The 27,204-nt window shown below is 43.3% G+C and overlaps 2 protein-coding genes and 1 long non-coding RNA gene across 4 annotated transcripts in view; 1 reads left to right on the forward strand and 2 right to left on the reverse strand.

Annotated features, from left to right (window-relative positions):
- LOC125880117 (retinoic acid-induced protein 1) overlaps positions 1-1,425 on the reverse strand; it is a 71,949-nt gene extending 70,524 nt beyond the window's left edge. For both annotated transcript variants that reach the window (XM_049562401.1, XM_049562400.1), the window contains exon 1: positions 1,230-1,425. The gene's annotated coding sequence lies outside the window, so the exon portion shown is untranslated. The remainder of the gene's footprint in view (positions 1-1,229) is intronic.
- Positions 1-18,430, forward strand: part of LOC125880167 (uncharacterized) — a 66,847-nt gene extending 48,417 nt beyond the window's left edge. The window contains exons 2-3 of the long non-coding RNA XR_007448019.1: positions 11,627-11,778; positions 18,305-18,430. This is a non-coding gene — a long non-coding RNA (uncharacterized LOC125880167). The remainder of the gene's footprint in view (positions 1-11,626; positions 11,779-18,304) is intronic.
- Positions 8,400-27,204, reverse strand: part of fam20ca (FAM20C golgi associated secretory pathway kinase a) — a 60,600-nt gene continuing 41,795 nt past the window's right edge. The window contains exons 4-10 of the mRNA XM_049562437.1: positions 21,520-21,612; positions 18,370-18,485; positions 15,766-15,946; positions 14,395-14,504; positions 14,211-14,292; positions 13,875-13,934; positions 8,400-11,797 (exon numbers count right to left, since the gene is read on the reverse strand). Of these exons, the coding sequence (XP_049418394.1) occupies positions 11,539-11,797; positions 13,875-13,934; positions 14,211-14,292; positions 14,395-14,504; positions 15,766-15,946; positions 18,370-18,485; positions 21,520-21,612 (901 nt within the window). The 3' untranslated portion in view covers positions 8,400-11,538. The remainder of the gene's footprint in view (positions 11,798-13,874; positions 13,935-14,210; positions 14,293-14,394; positions 14,505-15,765; positions 15,947-18,369; positions 18,486-21,519; positions 21,613-27,204) is intronic.

Below are 27,204 nucleotides of genomic sequence, written 5' to 3' on the forward strand. Positions count from 1 at the left end.
CTCTCTCTCTCTCTCACACACACAAACAGACCCACACACACACACACACACACACACATACACACACGCACACACAAACACATATTGCCGTGTCTGTCTCCACCCCCCCTCTTGCTTTTTTTCCCCTCCTCTCCCTCTCTCTCTGTCACACCTCTCTCTGAGTCCTCCTCCCCTCCCTCCGTCCCTCTCCCTCTCTCCTTCACTCTCAATCCATCTCTCTCATCCGCTCTCCCTCTCCTCGGTGCGAGCGAGGCTGTTGGTAGCATCAGTTTCAGTCAGCAGTGACACTGCAGTCTCAGTGCATCTTTTAATGGCACACTGTAGTAAAGCCGCCTCTGAAGTGAGCCTATGCAGCATATGAGACACACACACACACACACACACACACACACACGCACTTCTATAACGTACAGTGTGTATGAGTGGTCAGCACATATCAGGCAAAGCCATACTATAAATAGCACGTATAAGAAGATGCTCAGTATCCCGATGTTGACCAATGCATCACCTTCTATCCCTCACACAGCAAAACATACCAAACACACTAACGCAGAGTAATGGATCTGCAAACCTCGTGTAAACACAGATTACAAGAGCCACAATCTGCCTCTGTCACTGGTTTCATAAGATTGGAGTGTGTGCGAGCGTGTGTATGTCTCTCAGATTTCTCCTTATGCAATAGGCAGAGTAAACAGCGTGCTATGACACATCGATGCTCTGACATAGCGTCCCGTTATAGCACTACGTAACACATCCTAAGGCTCAGGCTCGGGATGCAGCTAGGGAGGGAAAAAAAAAAAACAACAAAAAACAAACAAACCACAGACAAACAGAGAGGTTGCAGCTCATGTTTCCTTGCATGCTCTCCAAAGTGTTTCGCAGGCAGATACAGTGTTTGTATTCATTTTTTTGTGCCTGTTGTTTGGACAGATGCTGGTGGAAAACAGGGTTGAGGCAGGTGTCTGGTATTGGGGGTGTGTGTGTTTGTGTGTGTGGGAGGCGAATGTTCCCCACACTGTGAAAAGCACCCAGTGAGTGAAAATAGAACGCGGTCCCAGGAGGGACCCTGCTGTCCTCTATTCGGCACACACACACACACACACACACACACACACACGCCCCCCTCTGCCATTCCCCCCTTTTGCTCTCGCTTCCATCTGCACGGCGCTGCTGCCCATCATGCATACCTGCTCTAGAGGAGAAACAAATGACAGGGAAAAGCGTGGTACCTGTGTTAGGGGTCAGCCGTGCTCTCCTCCTTTTGTTGTCCCTCCAATCCACCCTCTTGTTCAGCTGTTCTGAGCCGAGGCGAGCTGAGCCGAGCCGAGCCGAGCGGACAGCAGCGAGGCTCAATCCTTTTACCCTGCGATGCTGAAAATGGCACCAGTATTCCCTGATAGCGGCAGCCTGCCTGCCTCTTTCTCTCTCTCTCTCTCTCTCTCTCTCTCTCTCTCTCTCTCTCCCCCCTGCTCTCTAGCTCGCCTCCCTCCTCTGCTTGTCTGCTGCCATGTTGAGTGCACGCAGGGCGAGGGGCGGGCTGAAAGGAGGGGAGGTGGGGGGGATGATGGTGGTGGAGGAGGAGGAAGAGGAGGAGAGAGTGAGGGGGACTCAGGGGGATAAGAAAGCAATTAGAAGACAGCCCCTCTTCCTTCCAGTCGGGAATGTATAATGGAATTAGCTTGGGGGGCGGTGGTGGTGGGTGTTGGGGGGAGGTGAGTGTGAGGAGGGGGTGTTGGGGTGCTTGGTCCTGCAGCCTCTGCTGGGGAGTCTAGCAGTCTGTCCGACAGCCACCACACGCATGTTTGTATGTGTGTGTGTGTGTGTGTGTGTGTAGGAGAGAGGGCGAGCAGATGGGGGGTGGTGGTGTGGAGTGATTGCCATCACACTGAGCGCGTGTGTGTGTGTCAGTGTAAGAGAGAGAGAGAGAGAGAGGGCGAGAGAGATTGCTGATATACTGATGGGAGGGAGGAGAGGAGTGGTTGAGCCATGGGACCACCTGCTCCTTGCCTCTCTCTCTCCCTCATGCACTCAGGAGCACCCGGCAGGAGAGAGAAAGGGTGAGCGGTGGCTTCAAAGCCCTTCTCTGTCTCAGGTTTGCTCTCCCTCCCTCCCTCCCTCCGTCCTCCACCTCCTCCTCCTCCTCCTCCTTCGCTCACTTTCTCTCTCCCTCTGTCTCTCTCTGAGTGGGTGGCGAGGAAGCTGCATGTGTGTCTGGAAACACAATTGTGCGTGTGTGTGTGTGTTTGTGAGACATACTCTGAGCGTGTGTTTACTCGTGTATGAAAAGAGATGACCAAAATCCCAGTGTGAGGGACAGCGATAGGAAAAGATGAGGAAGAGGGGGGGGTGCAGTGTGTTTTTGTGTTTATGAGGAAAATTAGATAACAAAAGGAAGAAGGACAGAGTGTGTTTGTAGAAATGTGTGTGTGTGTGTGTGTGTGTGTGTGTGTGTGTGTGTGTGTGAGAGTGAGTGAGAGAGAGCGGTCTTTTGATGGAGAGGGACTGAGCCAGCCACTGCTTGGGGGAGATATGTGTATGCGTGTGTCACTGATTGTGCCATGAATGAAAATAAGGAGGAAGGGAGGGGAGGGAGGGAGGATGGGGAGGAGGAAGAGGAGGAGGGGGAGTGGGACTGTGACTCTCCTCCCATTCAGCCATCTCCTCCTCCTCTCTTCCTCTCCTCCTCCTCCTCCTCCTCCTCCTCTTGAGTGACAGATGAGGGTGCTGCTGGCAGCTTGCTCGGGCGCGCGTCAATAATTAGCATCCTCTCCTTGTTTTCATTTGCTGTGTCGTGCAAAAAGGAGCGCTTGTCGCAACGCGCCGAGCGCGCCCGAGCGCAGCCCATCTCGGTCACTCTGAATTTCTCCTGTGCAGCCAAGGGTGTTTCATCGGGTTTGCAAGCGGCGGCTCTTCGTCTCCTCCTCCCCCGCCGTACATGCAGTGGCCCGTGATCGCTCCTGGCATGCAGACACACGCACGCCAGGATGGACAGATGCGTTCAAGAGCGGCGCACGCACAACCATTTCTGTGTTTTTTCCCCTCACTTTCCACAAACAAATGCACGCACGCGTTGGCAGTCAGTCAGCCAGTCAGCCAGTCAGTCACGCGCGTGCACACATAATCTCACACACACACACACACACACGTACACGTTGATTCAAGGGCAATTGATTTGGAGTTTAATTTCTCTCCCGGTGCTCTTGACGCAAAAGGATGCGCCTCCGTCTGACCTTGACGACAGACGGGGAGAGTTTTGTCTCTGTCGCCAGGCTCACTCTGAAGCTACACACACACACACACACACACACACACACACACTGCATCCTCACCTGGAAACGTCAAAACCTTCCATGTACGATTATAAATGAACGCTCTCCATCTGCTTTCTAATTATAGCCAACATAAGGCTATTCCTAATTTTAGCTGCTGCAGCCGCGAAATAGTCGCCTTTTAATAATTCATGAGTTCAGACACAGAGCCTGCTCCTTACTGGCACGCTTATCGCCAGGGTGTTGCTCAGCCGGCTGAAAAACAAGGCGGATGTGGGGCCCGGGGTTTCAGAGAGGGACACTGCATTGTGCCATTACGCACGGGACGTGGTTCAGCTTGTAAAGTTCTCCATAAAAGATGCAAATAATCAGACTCACCAGGCGCTGTGAGGAGATGAAAAGGCATGAAGATGTTACCCTGACAGATATCTGCTTCTCTCCCCGCTCGGCCTAAAAGCAAGAACCCATATCAGTCATATTTTAAGGGAGATGTGTTGATTAGTATTCGACAGTTTGGAGATCAGTACCAGCAGATGCACGGAGCCGAGCTCTGCATATATACGTGGCCAAAGCATTTTGGTGAGCTGTCCTCCCCGGGATGCGTTTGTTTTGATCAATGCGGATCTGAGTGAAGCGTGATTTTGCCTACAGCGCTGACATCAATCGAGATGGACAGGGGTTAAAAACGACTGCCTCTGAAGAAGCGTTTGAAAGCTCCTCTCATCTCAGCCCGCCATACGCTCTGATGCACGCGCACGGGCCTGTTGGTGTGTTTGTGGGTGCAGGTTGCGTGTGTGCAGATATATAAGCAGGGGGTGCTGGTCTGTGTGTGGTGAGGCCTTGTGGTCACCTCTAAACAACATTTGCCCTGTCATGTGATGTCAGTGTCATATTATTATTATTAGTGTGTCAGTGATTAAGCAGCACGTGAAGTACTCATTAGTGCATTATATTTGTGTTGTGGTGCGTTTAGGTGCAGCTTCTTCCTCTCCAAGAAGTTCAGTAACCGAGGAGAGGGGGAGGTGTAAGGGTCAGGGTCGTGGAGGACTCAGCCACACACACACACACACACACACACCTTAGATCAATGGGAGGCAGGGCAGGGAAGGGGGTTTGCTCTCTGTTGCCATAGAGACGGGAGGACAGTGGTGTTGGATACTGTTGCTAGGCAGGAGAGGCTGCCTCTGAAGCAGGTGAGAGGATGTGGGGTGGTCTACTGTGAAGGGTAGACGACAGTGACGGGGGAGAGTTTATGGTTTATTTTAGATCAGGTGGAATAAAATAATTCACATTTGGTGAGAAGTAATTATTAAAGAATTGTGTCATGTGAGAAAAAAAATCAGCACATCCAAATTTGACTCATTAGAACCCAAAACTTAGATGACTATAAATTGTGTTATGGTCACTTTATCAAACCAATCAATAACAACTATTTACTGTTGCACAATCCTAGTGCACAGCCCAGTGGTCACTGCATTGAAGTGCAGTTTGTTTGGGATGTCACACAGCATCACACTGACGCCCTGCTGTGTCTGTAGCTTCTGTGTCCTTCAGCTCAAGTGAAGGTTTACGATGACATCGCTTGAAAAATGAGCTCATTGCCTTAATTTAGAGCAACAAGCAGCGTCATGTCTATGACAGAGATGCAGATCCCTCAGACATGACCACGAGACTCGAGCGCCACCCAGTGAGTTTAGAGCGAAACAGCTTCTTGTTGGAGCTCCTTCATTAGAGCGGCGGTACACTTGCGCCCTCTGCTGGGAGAAAATCGGTACAACTTATGTGGCTGTAAACAAACCAGGAGTCATGAATGCCGTTTTTTAAAATTTATTTTTTAATGTTGTACTTGCAAGCATCATTTTTTTAAACATTACACTGCAACTTCTGCTTTTTTCTGCTACTGCTTTTATTTATTTTATTTTAACTACATGGAGAGAAGCCATGTAAAATCCCAAACCTGATTATAAAGACAATTCTTATATTCTCTCATGCTGTACTGCTCACATAATTAATGGCAAGGCATGCTTATTTGTATAGCACATTTCATACATAAGGGAAATTAAAAGTGCTTTATCGTGCTTTAAAGTTTAAAACGTAATAAAGTACACAGAAAAGAGTAAAGATAGAAAAGACCTAAAAGGTAAAAATGATTACTAATTGATTTACAACTAAAAATTCATCATTAAAGAGGTGAAAAGATAAAAAGATTATTTAAAATGATTTAATATTGAGTTTAAAAATAAAGTTGCAGTTATTACAGGGTGGAGTAGGCAGTGTGCTTTAACGTGAAAGTGTTCAGAGTCTGGCCTAACATCATCTCTGAGGTTATTCCAGATTTGTGCTGCATGATAACAAAATGCTGCTTCACCTTGTTTTGTTCTGACTCTTGGGACGGTCAGTAGGCCGGCCCCAGATGTCCTCAGGGTCCTAGAAGATTCATGTGTCACCAGCATGTCAGAGATATATATTTTGCCGCTGAGCCACAAAGTGATTTTAACACAAGCAGCAAGATTTTAAAACCAATTTTCTGAGTGACAGGTAACCAGTGTCAGGATTTTAGAAGTGGAGTAATGTTGTCATATTTCCTACTTTTTGTCAGGACCTTAATAGCAGCATTCTGAATACCCTGAAGTTGCCGAACAGCTTGTTTTGAAAGCTTTTTAAAAGTTTTTTTTTTAAGTTTTTAATGGTAGTAGGTAGATGAAATTACAGATTTGATGTGGCTGTGGAAATTTAAATCTGAGTCCAGGATTACACCAAGGTTTCTTCCTTTTTTTTTTTTTTTTTAACAGATATTTTTTAGGGCATTTTGCCTTTATTGGACAGGACAAGTAAGCATGAAGGGGGAGAGAGAGAGGGGGATGACATGCAGGAAAGGGCCACAGGCTGGATTTGAACCCGGGCCGCTGCGGCAACAGCCTTGTACATGGTGCGCCTGTTCTACCACTAAGCCACCGACGCCCCCAAGGTTTCTTCCTTGACTCTTAGTAATAAGAGAGAGGGATTTGAGGTGAGAGCTGGCGCTGTCTTTCTTTTCCTGGCCTTAACGGTAGATTAAGGAGAGAAACAGAATTTCAACATCATAAAATCAGTCTAAATCCACAAATAAACCACTACTACATTGTTCTAAGCGTCCTCACGTCGCCCATCACTGCTCATCTACTGGCCCCTGAACGCCTCATCACGGAGCTGTCCGTGGTGCCGTCCATAGCACACACAGACAGCACCACTATAGTTCTTCAGCACCATGGACAGCGCCATGATGTGCTTTACTATTACTGTTGTTTTACAATAGGTAAAGAAATACATCTCTAGTTTCTCTACACTTCACTTTGCCATAGGCTTTGTTGTTCAACATGAAACTGAAGTTAATTCCAGTAATTCAGTACAAAACAACACTTATTTACACATACCAGCTGTCCTTTACTCTGCTTTATTGGTTCGCGCCTCCTCCCGTCCACATGTCGAAGTATCCTTGGGCATTACTCCTGATGGCTGTGACGTCAGTGTGTGAACGTTCACTGTAACTGGGTAGGAAGTGACACCTTGTATGGTAGCCTCGGCAAACCAGTGTATGAGTGTGTGTGAACGAGTAAATGTGACATGTAGTGTTACAGCACTTTTTTAAAAGTCAATTTACCATGTATTGCCTTGTGTCCTCTCTTGCAATCAGAGGCTCAGGCTTATGGAAATGGCTGTAGCAAGGTCTATGGCGCCGTCCTTTATGGCAGACTTTATTGTTATTATTCAACTTTTTCGTCTTTTTCATGATTTTTATTGCTGTTTATAATACTTGATATACATTACTGCTGCTTATTTTGTTTTTATGGACTTTTTTCCCATCACGTTATTGTAATTATATATTTGTATCCTTCCAGCCCATTGAATGTGAACTGAGGGCATTGCTGTCAAAGAGCTTACTGCTCAGTCAGTTTTCCCTGAATAAACAATGGTTGATGAAATCTGCCGATTATTTTCATGATTATTAGACTAGTTGTTTAGTTAAGGAAATGTCAAAAAATGTGAAAAATGCTCATCACAATTTCCCACAGCCTAAATTTGCTTCTTTTGTCCAATCAAATTCGTCTGATCATAAATAGCAAAGAAAAGCAGCAAATTCTCTAATCTAAGAAACTGGAACAAGCAAATGTTTGACATTGTAACCTGAAAAATGACACAATTATTAAAATACTCACTGATTTTCTACCATTTCCTGGTTCAAACCCAGGGTGGGGGAGCCCTTCTGTGTGGAGTTTGCATGTTCTCCCCGTGTCAGCGTGGGTATTCTCTGGGTGCTCCAGCTTCCTCCCACAGTCCAAAGACATGCAGGTTAATTGGTGACTCTAAATTGTCCGTAGGTGTGAATGTGAGTGAATGGTTGTCTGTCTCTATGTGTCAGCCCTGTGATAGTCTGGTGACCTGTCCAAGGTGTACCCCACCTCTCACCCAATGTCAGCTGGGATAGGCTCCAGCCCTAGTGCGACCCCCAATAGGATAAGTTGTTACGGAAATGAATGAATTAATGACTAATTGTTGCAGCTCCAGCCTGGTCTTAACTTTCCTATAAGAAAAAAATTGGGAGTTGGGATCTAGACTTTTACATTTCCAATAATTTGTGGACGCGTGTTGTAAAATCATGTTATTTTTATGTTAAAGTGCAAGCAGTGCGTATTTTAATAATTGCCTTTGGGTATAAGGATGACTAAATTAATATTTACCCACTACAATGACATAAAAACATGGGCTCAATAGCATTCTAAATTAAATGTTCATAGGGGTGTTTGCAGGTTTGACTCACCTGTAGTAGTTAGCAGCCAGGAGAGTTTCCACACTGAGCTTAATTGGTTTGATTTGTAGAAGATGAGACTTTGTTATTGCCACAGAGTGTGATTGAAGCTGCCTACATGTGCTGTTCAGTTTGTTAAAGGGTCGTGATGAAGAGTTGTCCTCATGTGATATAAATAAAGCTGCACCCTCTGGATGGGTCTGACAGACAAATGTTAAATGCTCTTGAGTCAAGTATTGTTGATCCTCACTTGTCCTTCCTAAAAACAAGACACATTCACCTCCACCCACCCACACATCCAATCAAATCTCCAGCCGCCCACACAATAACAGATAAGTCCTCACTTTTGTTTTATTGCACACTTTAATCATTTAGTAAACAGGTCTTCACAGTAACAATGCAATAGCAGAAAACAGAAGCAAATCACTGTGCGGTGCAGCTTGTTAGGTCTTCAAAGTATTTATAGGTATGTACACTGAGAATATGAAAATCAGAGAACAGTGCAGGAGGTTCTCCCTGCAGTGGGAAAGAGGCGTTTTAACCTCTTTATCACCCCCAAAGCACTTCTCAGACTCGAGTCCAGCCACTCCGGCTTTGCACCGTTTGTAGCTCTATGAATCCTGTCCATACTGCCAACCCAAAAACATTCAAGTACTGTATTTCTGTCATTGCACAGGTACCGAGTCAGCCAGTGCACAGGACTGTCAGGAGGAAACTGAAAACCACATGGCGACCACTTCTGCAACGCAGCGTCGAAAATCAAATAGCTTTGTTGTTTTCCTATCGTGTGAACATAAAAGAGTACTCAAAGGAACATCGGTTTAAATAGCATCCAAATGCTAAAGTACCTACGGTAAATATTTCCCAAGATATAAAGCAACATAACCTAGAGTTCATTAAACCGCTCTCATTCTTTGTGACACATCAATAAATAGTCATTTGGACATGAAATCTTATAAAAAATGACACAACATACAAACTGTAACATTTTGCATTGCAATAATTGTAAAATTATATTTAAGAATGGCATTTATGAATGGTAGTGCATTGGAATGAAATGGCCGCTTAATGGACCACAGGGTTCCCACATATTTTAACGGTTTCCATAATATTTTATCATTTTATCCCTTCTGCATGACTTTATTTAAGTAGTGTGAATCAGACGGGCAGAGTTGTCTTGCTTCCCGGGCTGGTAGAAGTGCTAACGGATATGAAACATCTGCAGACGCTATCAGTCTGTTGAGCAGTCTTTTGGTTGTCTTGATGCTTTTTCCCTTTAGCATGGCTCACCAGAGCTGCTGCCCTCATGTTGCACATGTCCACATTTTGGTGCAGACTTAGTCTACATCCAGCGCCGCTAGGTGCTGCCTCTCTCGTGAGCCATGTGTTACATCAGTCATTCCAAAGCCATATGTTATTTAACAAGCAATTCCAAGGCTTTTGCGGATAAGCAAACTGCTAGCGCTTGCTAACCTAAGTTGCTTGTTAGACATTCCCGCCACCAATTAGTCGCATATGCCAATGTGTGCTACGTGATAGGAGTAACAGTTCAGTGGTCACGCAGCAGAGCACTAGATTTTAAATCAGTAATAAAAGGAATGTATTTCGCCAACATTAGGCATGTTTTGGGATTTTCCAACCTGGTCTCACTCCCAACTTGTCAAATACTGATGCTTGGTCAGTGGCCCATCATCGTTGGACACCGACGCACAGAGGCACCCTTTCATGGTGGTATAAGAAGTCCTGGGTGACAGTATTTTTGACACTTGGGCAACTACCTTAGTGTAGAGAGCATGAAAGTCTGCATAGGGTAGGCAGGAGTGGAGGTGGATGGGTCAAACAAACTCTGGACTTTCACCCAGGATATGTTTGTCATTTTCATTCATTCATTTTCAGTCACTGCTTATCCTGTTTGGGGTCGCGGGGGAGTTGGAGGCTATGCCAGCTGACAGTGGGTGAGAGGGGATACACCCTGGACAGGCCGCCAGACTATTGCAGGGCTAACACACAGTGACAGACAGGCTTACATTCACACTAGGGGGCAATTTAGAGTCACCAGATAACCTAAGCTGCATGTCTTTAGTCTGTGGGAGGAAGCTGCAGTACCCTCTTGCTGTGAAGCAACAATGCTAACCACTGCATCAATATACCTCCCCATTTGAAACCAAAAGTCAGTCAAGTTATTTTCATAACAATGTAATATGCTAGTGCTGTATCTGTACCATACTATGCTAGTGATGTATGTGTTTATTATGTTATAATTGTATAATATGTTACTTTACTTTATTGAAAAATTTACTTATTTTTAGCCAAACCATGATGAAGTTTACCTAAAACATTTTTTTTACTCGTGTTCTAAGTTTATTTTGAAAAGTAACAATAAATAGAACAAGCGTAAATGGACTTCTTGTTCCTGAACGACAAAAACTGACGCTGAAGGGGTGCTTAGTGCATCATATTCTGACTTGATGCGCCACCGACAAAGCATTGGTATTTGACAAGTTAGCAGTAAGAATGTGTTGAATTTTCATGAACATATTTTAAATAATGGGCAAAAAAATGCAGATTTAAAATGTCCAAAACATTCTTATAATTTCAAACCACTCCCAGGCCTTGAGAACAGTTTTCCTAGTTCCATAACGTTTCCAGGAATTTCCTGATGGGAACCCTGGGACCAGCACTCTGGTCTCTTTGCATTATTTTTGGTTTGGAGAATACTATCAAAGTGTGTTGTACTGCATGTAGTGCAAGCTCGACTTGCGGCGGAGATGGGAAAAGAGAGAGAGATACAAAATCAGAATAAGGCAAAGTGAAGGTACTGTTTGAACTACAGTGTCAAATCTACTTGCACTCAGCTGTTTATGCTGTTCAGATGTGTGTGATAACATTTTCAATCTGTCCGCTCCGAGTCTGTGCCAAGACAAAAAGCTTATAAAGATAAAGAGAACACACTATTTGGAAACTCCTATTCTCCTGTTCGTAGGTTGTTTGTCCCAGGCCAAAAAGAAAAGTAAAGTAGCTTCCACACGCTTTCTCAACCTTTTCATACATCGTGATAACTGATAAAGCTTATTGTCTGACCATATGCTGCCCCAGTCAGTGTACGCTCTCATTTGGTTATGGACTAATATAATAAAACACATAAAACAAACTGATAGCCTCCATATTCAAAACAAACAGGACAAAATCAGAACACAGCAGTGATTCCTTTATGTCTTATACAACAAAATACATCTGTATCTAACAAATACAAAGCCTCTGTGTGAGCACAGTCTCTTGTGGGGTTTGTAGATTTCTTCTATATAAACACACCTAAAAGCAGTTTCCAGAGAGGCAATGATGGCAAGTCTTGGAATTCACTGAATTCAGCTTGATATCAGAAGTGGGACTTTTTGGTGCAATCCCATTGGTCAAACAGCCACAGAAATGGTCCATAGTTCACATGTCACTGGTAGTTTCTGTCACCCTTGAGTCTCGCCCTCACTACCTGTGGCCGGGGCTCCTGTGGGTGGCCGTGTCCCCGACTAGATCTTCCTCCACCACATTAACGTAACCTTCTTTCTCTATGCAGCCTGCGATGACCTGCAGCACCAGCCGGAGCCTGCGGTCCAAGGCCTGGAGGTGACGCTGGATGAGGATCGGGGACAGTCGGTCACGGAGCAGGGACTCCTCCATCAGGGCGCTCAGCTGGTACTCCTCTTTGGCCAGCAGCTGGAGACGCAGGTAGGTGGATTTCCTCACCCTGGAAAGAATAATTGAAGGCATTAATTCAAATTAAACTCAACTCTCTAATATCGCTGAATATATGATGACAATATAAAAGATATATTTATGTATTTTTTCTTGCCATTTTTGCCTTTATGGGATAGATGGAAGTAGAGATACAGACAGGAAGTGGTAACATTATGGTTAAAGGGATAGTTCACCTGGATTGTGTTGGTTTGAGTTGCACTTGGCTTGTGGTGCTCAAAGTGCCAAAAAAAAGTACATTTAAAAAACTCAACAGCAGTGTCTCTTTCCAGAAATCCTGACCTGGTTACTCAAGATAATCCACAGACCTTGTTGTGAGCAGTTTGGAGCCAGAATAGTAGGAATCATGGCTCAAAACGTAATTAAATTATGGCATACCAGCTGCCACTGAAGACAACTATGGTTAAATGCGATGAGATGAAAGGACTGGACTGACATGGTGCATTTGTAAATTCAGTCTGATGCTCTATGCTAAAATAGGAGCTCTGTTGGTCGACGAAACGGAGCATTACATTTCTATATGAATTAACGAATGGATAAGTTCATATTCACTCCACTCTGCTGCTCCATATCCCCAAACAAAGTGCCCAGAGTGCGCTCTGCCACTCCGAAAGTGTGGTGCTGTGGATTACCGAACCTACATGAAACTGCTCACAACAAGGTCTGTGGACTATCTTAAGGAAACCGCATCGTAAGTCCTGCAAAGAGACATTGCTGTTGAGTTTTTCAAATGTATTTTTATGCGCTTTGAGCACCACAAGCTGAGTGCCATCTAGTTCCATTATATTCAAGAGAATGCAAACATCTCTATGGCTGATATCTCCAACACTTGGCAACTCACGCCAGATTGATAAACAGCACTACAGGCGAGAAGAAAAACTGCATTTTTGATTTGGTGGTGAACTGTCCCCTTTATATGCCTCTGCGATGCCTCACATTAATGAATCAAAACATCAATCTGGAAGTCACACTTTTCATAAACTAGTAAGGCTATCCTTCCAGCTGTAGATGCACAAATAGAGGTGCTAAAAAAGTATACTTTGTCCTGATGGTGGTGCTGAAGCAAATGCTGCAAGGCCACTTTTAAGAGCTTTCATTCCACAGCACCCATTAGTTGAAGGTTTTGTGGCTGAAGTTGAAAAGCCTGAGGGTAGTGCTAGACAAAATCTAAAAGTGTGTCTAAAGAGGAAAAGAGTTTATTCCTTTAAAAGCATGAATTGGTGGTGAACACATTTCGTAGTTATCCTTACATTAGACTTTAAGATTTCTTATATATACATGAGGCCTAAGGATGATGGTGATGGAGGAGCTGGCAGGTCATTGTCTGGGATCAACTTTTTTCACTATCTGCCGATGAGTGGCAATCAAGTAATTTTTGTATGCCAATAAGAAATTGTATCTGCCACTTTTGAAATCATTTATACATTATGTGAAGTAAAGAATGCTGTCATTCTACGCTTGATGTATTTACACATAAAACATAACATGCATGGTAGATTCAGTGTATAAGTTATGCCATGGCTTTCAGGGATCCTTACATTTCTGGGGTCAAGGGTACTGTACACATGCATGTGCATTCATGAATGTACTGTGCTTATGTGCAACATCTTTTAAACCGATGGTCATTGGTAAGGATTTGGCGAACTTTGACTGCCAATCAGAGCAAGTTATGGTTCTACGGCCGATAGCGTTGCTTCCATACAGCAGTTGCGAGCGCCTTTCCAATGTGTAGCTCTATCCAGTCATATGCTAATCTTACTAAATGTGTCTTTCTGTCGTGCGTTTCCCTGTCTGCCAAAGTGTCAGATGGCCTGACAATTTTACACACCACTGCCAACAATTTGGTGGGTGGCGGGTGCTGATTTCAGACCCTGGGCCAGGTCACCAAATGCATAACAACTCATTCTCTGTGGGAGATTTCAAGGCAAGTCGGCCAGAAGTTGTTGAGATATTGTGCTTTGGTCTTAAGTGTTGGAAAGGCTGACTCGTCTGATCAACATCCTTTAAGCCCTGTTGCTAGCAGGACAAAAAAACATTTACCCGACCAAATGAACCAACAAAAGACTGACCTGCAGCACTGACTGAGAGGCACCAGGATGGACAGCTCATCATGGGAGTGTTTTCCAAACCTACGAGGCAAGGAGCAGAAATGATCACTGACACACTCATTGCTGGACTTGGCTTGTTGGACAGCTGCTCAGCCTTTTGCCTCATTAGCTCTGATGAAACTTGTTGAGCTTCCTGAGAAATACTTCCAGTGTGCAGATACAGTAGGTCAATTTATTTACTATGTAATACCTCCGAATTTGCAGGATGTCTCTTTTATTTAACTAGTTTCCTCACAGTGGGTAAAATATTTAGTAGTTGCTAAGACAGACACTTTAAAAGCAGCTGAATGTTTTTACCCTCTTCCGTTGTCCAGGTGAATAATGAAGGTGTCATTTCCAAACTTCTCAAAAGTTTCATAGTGATGTCGATCCATGTTACCTGGACAAGGAGAAAGAAAGTTTGAGGACGCAAAGATGCATAAATATGCTATTTATTCAACATGATAAACATGATATATTTATGTGTGATGTTGACTCTTACCCATTAAGAAATCAAAGATGGTCATATCCATGACGTCGAGCAGTCGAGTGCCTCGGTCATACGGAGGAGTCTGCTTCACCTCGTCACAGTAATCTGGATCCACCTCCCACCTGAGAATACATTTAAAATATGATTTTATATATACAAAAAGTTTTTAATCACCATTACCATTAATTATTTGAATGGTCTTCATGATTTAAGTTGAAGAAAGTCCTCTTTACAAGTAGATTTTATTCTGTATGAAGGGTTTGATTGGTACATGGAGAACCAAATGCTGCACAATGGTTCAAGTAGACCGACAATTGAAAAGGCAGAAAGTAGGGCTGACCTGAAGCTTCAATTGTTGCCATGGTAATCGACGACTTAATCAGTTCAGCCAGACAACTCATGTTTTAGATGTTTATTTCAACAGTAGAACATAGTTAGAGTTTGGCGTCTAGACTCCGGCCTCATCGCCTCCTGCAGATATGTCTACATGAGATATTGGGGAGTGATGATTAAATATTTCCCACCTTAGCCGGAGCTTGCAGGTGGCGGTGGAGGTGGGGCTGAAAGAGTGAGCAGCAGTACCGATGCAGTGCAGCAGCAGCATAGACAATGCAATGGGAGAGCTGGGAAGATTTTGCAGCTTGAATAGAGCGCCAAATTGGGAGGGTGTGTTTTGTAGATGACATATGGAGAGTGACGAGGCATTGCTTCATTATTAAATGCTTTGTTTTTTGTTTGTTTGTTTTCTCACCATTAAACTGGTGGAGGAAGCCGAAAGGAGGTGGCAAGAGAGAGACACAAAGAGGCCAGTGTCGTCAACGCAGTCATTTATCCCCGCTTCAAGCAATTAAAATGGCAGTTTGATGAGGGAAAAAGAACAGGTGAGATGAATTGTGGAAGGTTATCCGCCTGCAACTAAAGCACTTGCTTTGCAGCTAGTGATGCGGCCAAACCCACAGCATTCTGAGTAATTAATAACTTAGTGAAACATAGTGTGCAATAGTCCACCTTCCACCTTCTCTTCCCACTCCCCATCACTCACACACACACACGTAGTGGCACTAGGTCCTCCTAAGATTACAGTTAAAACTATTAGATTAGATTATTAGACTGATGAATCCCAGTTAAAGACCTATTCAGTCTAACCACTGAGCAGACTGCAAAGGGCTTCCCCAAATACTCAAAGCCCAGTTACAGGGTCAGTCACACTTTTATGGACTGGCAAACATCTTCAAAATTTTTGTTAAAATAGCCATTAAGGAAAGAATAAAAACAGATGTTTGTATGTTAAAAAAAAAATACAGCAGAGTTGAAGCCCTGACTCTGAAATCATGAGGAGTGATGACAGATTCATGAACGTTGTCCATTAGTGTCTTTTCTTACTCTGCTTTCTTGCGCTTGTGGTAGGAGCGTCTCCAGGGGTTTCTCCACGTCTTCCGTTTGGCGAGGTTCAGATCTGGCAGGAAGGCTGCCAGCGAGCCTTCGATCTGGTCCGGTTTGCCGCACAGAGCGTGCTCAGTAGAGCAGTAGTAGGAGCACTCCCCGTAGAAGCAGACATTATTGGCTGAGGAGAGAAAAGATTGATTTAGATATGGTGTCAAAGAGGAAGCACCCAGTGGTTTGTGCATCGTGGCTGAATATGAACGAGGAGGCAAACATGGAGACAGTGAGGAGAAAAGATGAAGACAGTGAAATATTAAAGTGGTGGAGGTTTTCTAATCTCAGGTGCAGAGTTAAACACAGGTCACAGAGGCTGGGAGCAGAGTGCTGACCAAGCAGAGATGGTAAATCAAGAGTCGTCCTTTTGAGACGATGTGAATACTCATCAAACTGGCTGCTCAAAGTGCAGACAGCATTTCATTTGAATTTTGTTTTCAACCAAGTTTTATAATTTAACTCTGAACCTTCTCATTAGGAAACCTGTTCCTCATTCTCTCACTGCTCACAGGCTCATCAACGTATTGAGAAAACAGATGTTTAATTTGTTGCTTTAATGTTCATCAATGATATTTTTCTAATCTTCTTCATGGTAGCATCCTGACAACTACATATCTGTGACAAGTGATCTGCTTTGCATAATATGCATCTATTTGAAACACTGAATGAGACTATAGTTTCCGCTGGGGCTTCACCAAATAGCTTTGTTCATAGAGTTCCTACACCTTTGTAATCCCACTCTGAATGAAATTTAAGACCAATTTTACAAAAAACAAAACTGAGGGAAGAAAAAAAAAACATCAGTAACATCAGTTACTTAGGATTAGAGACAGTTTTGCCCAAATGTTTATCGTAACATAAGACATGACATGGTGATTTTGTGTTTCTCTGCATGTGGAATCCCTCTGCCTGGATTTCCATCAACTTTAAAAAACGCCAAGCCTCCTATGTATTGCCTTGAACTGGTTTCAGCAATGCTGTTAAATCTTGGTTAAATGGGTAATTTTGTTGATTTTGCACTTCTCCATATCATACCTCATACCAGAGTACAATGATAACTGTGCCTCAAAGAAACAAAATATGAGTGCTGTTGGTTCTTCTACCCTGATTTGCATGATGTCAATGTGAAAAGAAACTGGATAAGTCATCAGAAAAAAAGAGAGAATTCTGCCAATAATAATTTTGCCAGTGCAAATAATTTTGACATTTTACAATGCAATGTTAGAAAAAATTACTAATAAAATCCTACTGTCCATGTCAGCATTAAGATTTTATTTTTTAGATATTGATTTAAGACATTTTATATTCAATTAAGGCCTTATTTTTAGATGAATAAATTCAGTGCCTTTTAAGACTTTTCAAGGATCCACAGGAGCCCTGCAATTATAACGCTGACATCAAATTCTATATCAGTATTCAAATTCTGTGCAGATTTTTTTTTTCTTTTTGCATGCCTGTTCATTTTATTTAAACATATTATTTCTGCACAGTTGCAGGAAAAGTTTAGGCTACTTAGGCTTATATTGTTAGTATTATAGATTCCAGTGGTGGCTACAAAGGATTGTTTCCGACTTGTGTGATCCAAAGGTTTCCAATAACTCCACAGCATTGTAACGTCCAAAAGTCAAAATGTCTTCAAAAAAGGTAGATGTACTAATTTCCAAAATTCACAACATGTTTTTATCTTATGAAATATTCTGTCTCAATCAATATTTATTGGTGTTTAGTCTTTTAAAACAACATTTTCACTGTGCTCAAATAACTGCTTGCTGCATACAGACTGTGGCATGTGTTTAAACGGAGCAGTCTAGCAGCACCATAAATTACATTCAGTCATTAAAGAAATTTGATTTAATAAAAAAAATAAATAAATAAAATAAAATACGGATTTGTTTATGCTGTTAAGTAACCTTACTCTAATTTAGGATTTTTCCCCCTATGGTGATGATAACAGAATAAAAGTTCTGAATGTAAAAAAATTAAAAACAAATAGTAACAATAATAATAATTCTAATAATAACAAATAAGTAGATAAATAAATATTGTTAAATATTAAATATTTAATCTTGATTTGCTGTGGTCAGTGGCAATTTATAACCACAATCTTGCAACATAAAAAATAAATAAATAAATAAGAAAATGACATAAATTCTAGTTGGTCTGGGCAGGGTTAACATTGTTTTATTTAATTCATTTGGATTAAATGAAACAATCTTATTCTTTGTTTTATGGAGTGGTTTTAATGCATTTTTGTTGATCTGTTAATCTATGTAGAGCTTTTGAGGATAATCTGATCTACAGTGCCACCCTGTGGTGACTTTTGGCTATGGCTGTATTCATCACCACGCATTCTTGCCATTTGCACTGAGCAGACTGTGACACGCACACTCAGACTACCATCACTCTCTTTGTACACAGCCCAGTTTGTTAAAGCTGCAGTGTCTTACAAGTGAAGCCAGAGTTGTTCTGTGTTCTGTCCAAACAGTGTGAGTGAGGCAGCCAAGAAGCAGCATCACTGTGCCAAGCTGCAGAGGCTGGCGGAGTCTCTACCTGGAGAGATGAAGAAGGTCCTCCACAGCTTCTTATCACGCGTCACATCCCTGATCTCCCTCGTCATGTTGACAAGTCGCCCTGCCACTGGAGGAACTCTCCGGAAGTCAAGGATCCTACAGAAAGAGACAGACAGAGTAGACAAAGGTAAAAATTTGAAATACAGTGAATTGCCAATTACATAAAGGGGACCTATTATGCTCATTTTCAGGTTCATTCTTGTGTTTTGGGTTACTAGTAGAGCAAGTTTACATTCAAACTTAATACTTTTCCTCACACTGTTACATACCTGTATTCTCCCTATGTCTGAAACGCTTCATTTCACCTACTTCCCAGGCCTTCCATAACTGCACAATCTGTATCTCTGAACGATCAGTGCAGCAAGGGAACTGACCCTTGGTAAGTCCCGCAGCTCAGACCAGGGCCCGACATCAACACAGCTGTGCTCCACTGACTCTAATGCAGTCGTTTCAGATTTCCTTCATTTTCAGGCTGGTTTTGTGGATTTGGAGCTAAATGTTGTGCCTGGGGCACGTTGTGTATTAATGATACTTGTTACCTGGAGAGGTTGGAAAAAGATATACGTTTCTTCCCTGTTCCAAAACCAAAATCAAACCCTGAAAAGTGTAGGGTTAGCTAGCTAGCTACTGAAGATAACACTGTTCATCTGCACACACTGTGATGCCACACAGCTGGTTCAATGTCAGCAAAGTTTCCCTTTATATTCATTGTCTTGTGTGGCGATCAGCAGTGATGTGGTGGTTCACTTTTACACTGTGATCTGTAGCCTATAGTTCGGCTTTAGCTTCTAACTATCTTTGTCTTTTTAACCTGTTGTTGCTGCTGAGTCAGTTTGACATCTTGGATATATCCTTCAAACACAGACTGTAGACCCCTCTGTCTGCTTCTCTCTGGAATCACTGTTTCATTTTCCAAAAATATGATAATATTTCTTCAGGGAGTGCAGTTAGTTACAGTGTGGGCTCCATGCTTACTGCGACCGCTTGTTGGACAATCACAAAGGGGCGGGGCTCAGCAAAGGGTCAACTGTAATGGAGTTAAGCGGCACTTTCTACAGTGAAAAATAGCCAATATTTAAACACTGGAAACAGAGTATTCAGAATGCTCTGAAGCCTGTTAAGCTACTTTCACAAATGTTTACCTCATTATTTGAAACTTTGGCCGTGTTTACTGTGAACATCTGGCACTATAATTTTTATATATAACAGAAAATAAGTAAAAGCATAACTTTAAGTTTGCCCCGAACAGATGCAGCAACAAAACATCTTCAGCCTCCAGCTCATTCTCCCATGGTGCCCCAGGTGGTGCAGATTTTTAGAGCGTCCCCAGCCAGCCAGGAGAGCTATGAACACTGAGCACCTGCCCTGCCTCTGTGAGCTGCTCTGTCCCAGCCAGCGCTCCTGGTTTCTGCACCTTCCTTGCTTCTTTATCTATTAATGTACATTACCTATATACCTACACAACAACAGGATGTACTTTTACTCAGTATACGTCCATCATTCTGTGAATAAAAACAGCCCAAAGAAAAAGTGGGACATCAGGATACGTTTTCTTTACAGGAGAATGATGTTTAGTGGTTTCCAATCCAACCTGTCAGTACAAGACGTGATCTGTATCATCGCAGCAGCGCAAGATGTTAAATCATTCATCATCTTTACTGTCTGCTTTTGTGATTGGCATTAAAAGGCAACGTTTATTGACATCCAACGTCCGCTTCCAAACAAAACAAGGATGGAAAAGGTGTGTGTGTGTATGTGTCTCACTTCCACCTGTCTTTCAAATACACACTCAAACCCTCTGCCCATATTTAGACGGAAAAGCGTGTGTTAATCCTGCACTTTATGGTCTCAAACTCTTGTGCTCCCTTTTTCTTAGGCTCTTATGTCAGAACACTATATCTATTCAGCCCCTGTTTAGCCTGCCTCGCCGTATATTACCTGTCCAAATGACCCTGACCTGTTTAAGACTAAAGCTAAGCCTCCTGGGATCAGGTGCACAAACACACAGACCAGCTGAGTGGAACAGAGTTGGCGAAACTTTAGCCTACAGAGGACGGCATTCAGGAGCCGCAAACTGCACCGTCACGTCCGACCCTGGTGACAAAGGAGCACCTGTGTGTGTGCGTGTGCATATGTGTGTGCCCGCGAGAGCGCACTTGAGCTTCTATTTGTGCGCGCTCTGCCTGTTACACACCCTTGAGTCAAAGGGAGTTCACAACAGATGGTAATATGGCAAAGAATAGAGACTATAAAAAAGCCCTTGAGAAATAAAAGTAATTACTGGAAAGAGGTGATGCTGCCTTTTCCCCTTAAATCTTATGGATATTTTGGTGCATTTCATCAGAACCGTCTCGAATTAGAAATCAAATTAAAGAAAGTTTTAGCTTCCTACTCTGCATTCCTACTTCAGTATGAAGCTGTAAACTAGCAATAGCTCAGACTGGTATCCAGAGGCTGCTGTGGTCAGGAAACTGGTCTATAATTCATAGGCAGCCCCGCATGGTGCACGCAATCCAAAAGCAAACTGCTCTTTAGGGGCACCAGAGACACCCCCCGCCTCCACTCTCAAACCATGTCCCGGTGGTAATGGCGTGCCTGTGATTTCCTGCTCGGCTCCATCTTCCTGCCCACGCAAACACATGTCGCTGACCTCATCTAACAAAGAGCGAGAGTGTGTGTGTTTGTGAGCATGTGTGAAGTAATTACCACGCCCTCAGCAGACCTTAAGACGACCTGCGTGCCATTAATCATCCTCCCCCAGAATCCCAAACTACCATGTTTGACTCTTCTTAGTGTTCCTCTGTGTTGAGAAGTTTTTTTTTTACCTTGTCAGCTGAAGTCTGTAGAGTAAAAGGATCATGTTGAAATCAATATACTCAGCAGCAAGAAAAGGAGATGATCCCGGCGCTCTGAGTGTTATCTAATCCCTCATGTACTAAATCCCATTCAAATTTTCACAGCTTAAGTCCAATAAGGCTCATCTCCGCTTTATAAATGGGTTAAAGTGTTGTCTGCATGAACGGACATGTCGATGATTTTAAAACGCACTCGGACAGGAAACAGATTAGACACAAAGACATCTCAGCACAACAAGGTTTTTTTCCAGGGGGATAAGGATGATATAACTCACCTGTCTAAGTGAAAAGCAGCAATCTCAGCGTTGTGCCTCTCAAAGTCGGAGAAGTAGAAGAAGTCTGGAGGGGTTTCCTGGTCCCGGGTCTGCCTGAAAGATAGCGTTTAGGAATATGTTAAACACAACATCAGCAGGATCATATTCAAATCAATGCCATACGTTTCTTTTTAATGTGATTTAATAGCTGTTGTTACAGAAATATAGTTAGATAATAGCAAGAAGAGGAAACAAGATAAGAATGAAGAATAGCCCCTGTGTTTCTATATGTACTATCCACCCTAAATTGAATTAGATCTCTTAAAATTGAGCTCTGTGCTTTTGCCATTCCCCTAGAAATGAATAAGAGTAGAATGAACATTCACATTTAAATCAGTGTAGCAGAATGGTCAGAGCAGCGGCCATTTTAAAGTGATTTTCATAGCAAACGTCCGTACATACTTCCGAAAAAATAAACCGACATGCGGAAAGTGCAAATTCAGTGAGGTGAGGGTCTGCAGTAATGACCAAATGAGCAGTGGAGCAGTAACGTTCAAATAAGCACTCCGTTACTTTTAAAAATATCACCTTAACTGTCATGTCCTTGTTTCTTTTGTTGCCGTTTGTATGTTTTTTGAAACATGTAAACTGAAAGTTTAGCTGTGTCTGTAAAACGAGTGAAAACTGAGAGTATAAGAGAAACTGTGTGGACAAACAGCGTGCAGATCAGAATATATTTTCACATCTATCTCAATGAATTACAGATTTATTTTGACCAAACCAGAGCTGGTGATTGTTGGAACAGTGGACAAAATAATTAGATGACTAACAAGACTAACAAAGATGGTTTTGGTGAATTTTAGTTGTTGAATAAGGTGTGTTTTATGATGCATTAACAAGGCAGTTAAGCTAACATTAGTCTTAGTTTGGTGAAAGAGAGAAACTTGGATTGGTGAACGGTAGGGCTGCAACGATCAGTCGACTAATGGATTACTAATCGACTATTAAAATAATCGGTGACTATTTTAGTAGTCGACTAATCGGTTTGAGTCATTTTTCATAGAAAAGTACTGTAACAGTGCCCCGAAATTCTCTTATTGCAGCTTCTTATGTTCAGATATTGGCAGCTTTACACACTCTCCAATGACGGTGAACTAAAACCCTTTGGCGTGAGTATGAAACAAGACATTAGATGACATAGTTTTGGGGTTTGGGAAAGACAGACCGACATTTTTCAACATTTTAACACATTTTTTGATAAAAACGATTAGTCGACTAATCGAAGAAATAATCGACAGATTAGTCGACAATGAAAAAAAGTCGGTAGTTGCAGCCCTAGTGTACGGTTAGTAGGTGTCAGGATATGCTAAAACGGTGTTCTCAAACTAGTGAGGGTGACACACTTTACAGCCCCCACTGACACGTATTGTCACCTCGAACAACAATCACCATCTTCTTTTGCTAGTCAAATGACAACAGCAAAAAGTAATGTCGGTTCTACTCTCTTGCTGTGTTCACACTATGATCAATAATGCAACGGTGTGACCAGCTACATTATCGCTGAACTTCCGCTTAAGTGTTGCTCCAACTCTCATTATGTAGCTAAATTGTCATGGGCATCTGTGTGTCTGCCAAAAAGCACTGCCACTGATCATTATCTAAAGTTTGTATTTGGTCAGAAAAATATCTTTGCTTTTGATCAATGTCTGAGCCCCAATTTAACATCTTATTTTGCTGCCTGATTGCATCCCCATGTGCACCGCAATGCACACAAAGCTAGCATAGCATCAGCTAACAAAAGCTAATTAACACAGTACCACATCTAGAAACAAAAACCATGTGAGTGGTTGATGTTTTGTTGTGTCTTTAGAGCGCTGAAAAAAGTTGAGGCCAGCTCAACTTTTATTTGAAGCACGTCAAGCCCGTCCACAGTGTTGGCGCCGGGCGTCAGTTTGTGGCTTCATGCCATCGAAAATGACTCATTACCTGTTGCTGCGTCGCTCATGTGTGGACACAGCATCATTCTAATTCTGTGGCCATCCCTCAGGAGTACTGACTCATCAGCAGACCCAAACCGAATCTGCAGATTTCAGTGGCGATCCAAAATGAAAATCAGCAGAATTTAGCAGAATGCTTTTTTGCTTGTAGTATGATAGACCATATTCATTTAAGAGAACATGAAAATCTACACAAGTGTGGTCATAATTCTGTGGGTGCATATTGTGTGTGTGGAATGATGTTATAAATAACATCATAACAGAGACATCAGTAAGGTATTCCAAAATAATATCCCTATAATGACCAAGTGCTTAAATTTTTAGCATCGCCATCTTTTGATTCGAGACATCTCTGCTCCTCTCCACACCACTCTCCTCAGCTTTCATCAGATTTTCATCTCCTGCGGGGTGAAACTCATCTCAGCGTCTGCATCCCTTTCTAAGACAGAAGCTGACGCATGAGACCAAAGCCTGCGTGGACAAGGCTGCTGAAGGGAAGCTGGATGAGATTCTTGCTCACATCCTGCAATTCCTCCCAGCAAACACACCAACACACACACAGAGACAGAAACATCCAGGAGATGTGAATCCCTGCCAACCAAGCCATGGATCTGAGTCAGGAACTGCTAGAAGCCTCTTTGTGTCTGTCTGTCTCTCCCTGTGTCCGTCTGTCTGTTCCCTTATCTGCCAGCAGGATATTATCTCCCCACATTTGCACACTTGCTTTCTCTTTCTCACACACCTGACATTAACCTGCTCTGCTTGTGCACAGTCAGCTAAAGCTCACACACACATATATCATACATGCTGCCACTTATCTGTATCCCCCCCCCTGCTCTGCCCTGCGTTATCCTTCCTCCCCTCCTCCACTCCATTAGTGTGGATTGGACTTCAGGGTGCATTATTTTCCCTCCGCCTTCTCTCCTTCCTTCCCAATTTTCCCTGACTACAGAAACTGTCCTCCTATTCTTTTACATGTCAAGGAAGCAGCCATTTACCCATAAATCAATTGCTGCTATTGTGAGCCCTTCTCTTCTCACTCAGAGCGAGGAGGGGACTAATGGTGTTTTTATTTTCAGGGTGCAAGCCAGGGGAGAGATACTGTGTAGATGAAGAAAGGGTGGGATAAAAGGTAGCGAGGGCCCTCAGTTTTAAAAGGTGACCTTATGAGCCGGAGCACTCAATGCGCCTGTGACGCACCTTGTTATCACTCAAACAGGCCTTTTATCGAGGCACCTTATCATGTGTAGATAATCAGTGTTGCTAAAAAGGCTTGGTGGCACAAAAAGAAGCAAAGTTCCAACGCTGAGATGTGAAATGGAGGCTTTTTCTTCATAAAATAGCTTGTGCTTTAAGAAGTTACTCTGCATGGACAGCCAGTAAGACAGACAGAAAGAAAGAAAGAAAGAAAGAAAGAAAGAAAGAGACTAAAGTTGAAGGTTGTTTCTCTCTTGAGAATCTCAGAAGAAAACTTCAATCAGTTGCTGTTATGATGTCAGTTCAGTTCGATTCAATAAGCTTTATTGGCATGACATTTCTTATGTGTTGCCAAAACACAATTACAATTTAAGACAATCCATCCATCCATTTTCATTTGCTTATCCAGGGCCGGGTCACAGGGGCAGCAGGCCAAGCAAAGCACTCCAGACGTCCATCTCCCCAGCAACGCTTTCCAGCTCCTCCTGGGGGACCCCAAGGTGTTCCCAGGCCAGATGAGATATGTAATCCCTCCAGCGTGTTCTGGGTCTGCCCCGAGCCTCGTACCAGTGGGACGTGCCCGAAACACCTCCAGTGGGAGGCATCCTGATCAGATGCCCGAACCACCTCAACTGACCCCTTTCGATGCGAAGGAGCAGCGACTCTACTCCGAGCTCCCTCCGGATGTCTGAGTCCCTTACCCTATCTCTAAGGCTGAAACTCATTTCAGCTGCGTGTATCCACGATCTCATTCTTTCGGTCATTACCCAGAGCTCATGACCATAGGTGAGGGTTGGGACGTAGGTGGACCAGTAAATCGAAAGCTTCGCCTCCAGGCTCAGCTCCCTCTTCACCACGACAGTCACTGCAGAAGCCACGCCAAACCACCGATCCATCTCAAGCTCCATTCTAGCCTCACTCGTGAACAAGACCTCGAGATACTTGAACTCCCTCGCTTGAGACAGTAGGAGTTTGCATTTAATTTTTGTAAAGAACTTTGTTTTGATGTCCTTGTATGTGCTGTATTGTAGCAGGAAATGTTGCCCTGTCTCCACCTGTCTCTGAGGACAGATCTGACACAGCCCGTCTTCAATAGGCAGCCTGGTCTTCCTGTGTCTGCCAGTCTCTACGGCCAGGCTGTGATCACTGAGTCTGTATCTGTCTCAGTTTCTGATCTGCCACAGCGGTCTTTCCTTACAAGCTAGTCCACCATAGATGATTTTTTTTCCACCTCTTCCCTGATTTCACTTTCCTCTTTGGAGACTGTGTAACGTAAACCTGACTGACAGGTATTACAGGCTTTGGTTGCCATGGTCACCGAGATGTAAATGCAATTTCCTGTTAGGGGGGAAGCTTAGATTTTTGAATGTGAGGCAATAGCTTTGTTTGTGATGTGAAAAGCTAGGCACACAAGAACACACACTATGAAGAAATAACCCAAATAAATAATTTCCCCTCACAGTTAAACACACAGCCCCTTTATGACTGAGTGTCCTTGATAATAAAAGGCTTTTTATCTGGAGTAGAGTGTGATTAGGCTATTGCAAATATGCTGCACGCGGTTCAGCGGAATCTTCAGGAGTGTGTGTGTGTGAAGTGATGAAGCTGAACTGCTTGCCTGTGTGGACTCAGTTTGCGCTGACTCGGCAGTTTTAATGTTCTTTCATGAGCTTAGACCTGCACAGTGGAGGGTTATATTAGAGGGATGGGAGAACAGCAACAACAGCTGTGGCCCAGACTCTGCATACACACTCCTCTTTTCTTTCTGTGTGTGTGTGTGTGTCTCTCTCTCTCTCTCTCTCTCTCTCTCTCTCTCTCTCTCTCACACACACGCACACACAAACACACACAATATCGCACAGCCAAACCGATGATACATGTTGGTGACAGAGAGGGGGCAGCAGAGACAAACCCAGTGAGACAAAATCAACGCACTAACCACTTTCCACGTCACCTTTTGGAATTAAATGTTCATGTTGACTAAATATCGGGACAGAATGCAGTGTGTAAACAAATCACACAGTACATACACCCACTGACCCACTGCTGTAATGGCATCTTGTTACTGATCCAACACAAAGAAGGAGCCAGAGAGAGAACAGACAGAGATACAGGCAGGGTGCACAGGAGATCTGTCATCTATTGGTAATCCACAGCAGATTTTAGCCCCCCACTGACAGGCGTCTTTGTCTCTGTCTGGCCCTCTGTCCTGTGTGTGTGCGTGTGTGTGTGTGTGCGTGCGTGTTTGTGTGGGTGGCTAAGAAGATATGGGGAGAGTTTTGCTGTGAGATCTGGCTGAAAGCAACTGCAGCACTTGTCCATGCACACACACACAAATTAAAAGATTTTGAACTTACAATGTAAACTATCCATGACTCCATCATGTAAGAGCTTTTTCTCTGTGTAGTTATAAAATTTTGTTGCATTTTAAAGCGGCTATAAACGTTATATGTATTTAATAACAATATATCAAAGGACGCTCGTGGTAATGAACCTACAGAGAATTATGAAT

The sequence above is a fragment of the Epinephelus fuscoguttatus genome, linkage group LG19 (genome assembly GCF_011397635.1).
Source record: "Epinephelus fuscoguttatus linkage group LG19, E.fuscoguttatus.final_Chr_v1".
In the NCBI taxonomy this organism is placed as follows: Eukaryota; Metazoa; Chordata; class Actinopteri; order Perciformes; family Serranidae; genus Epinephelus; species Epinephelus fuscoguttatus.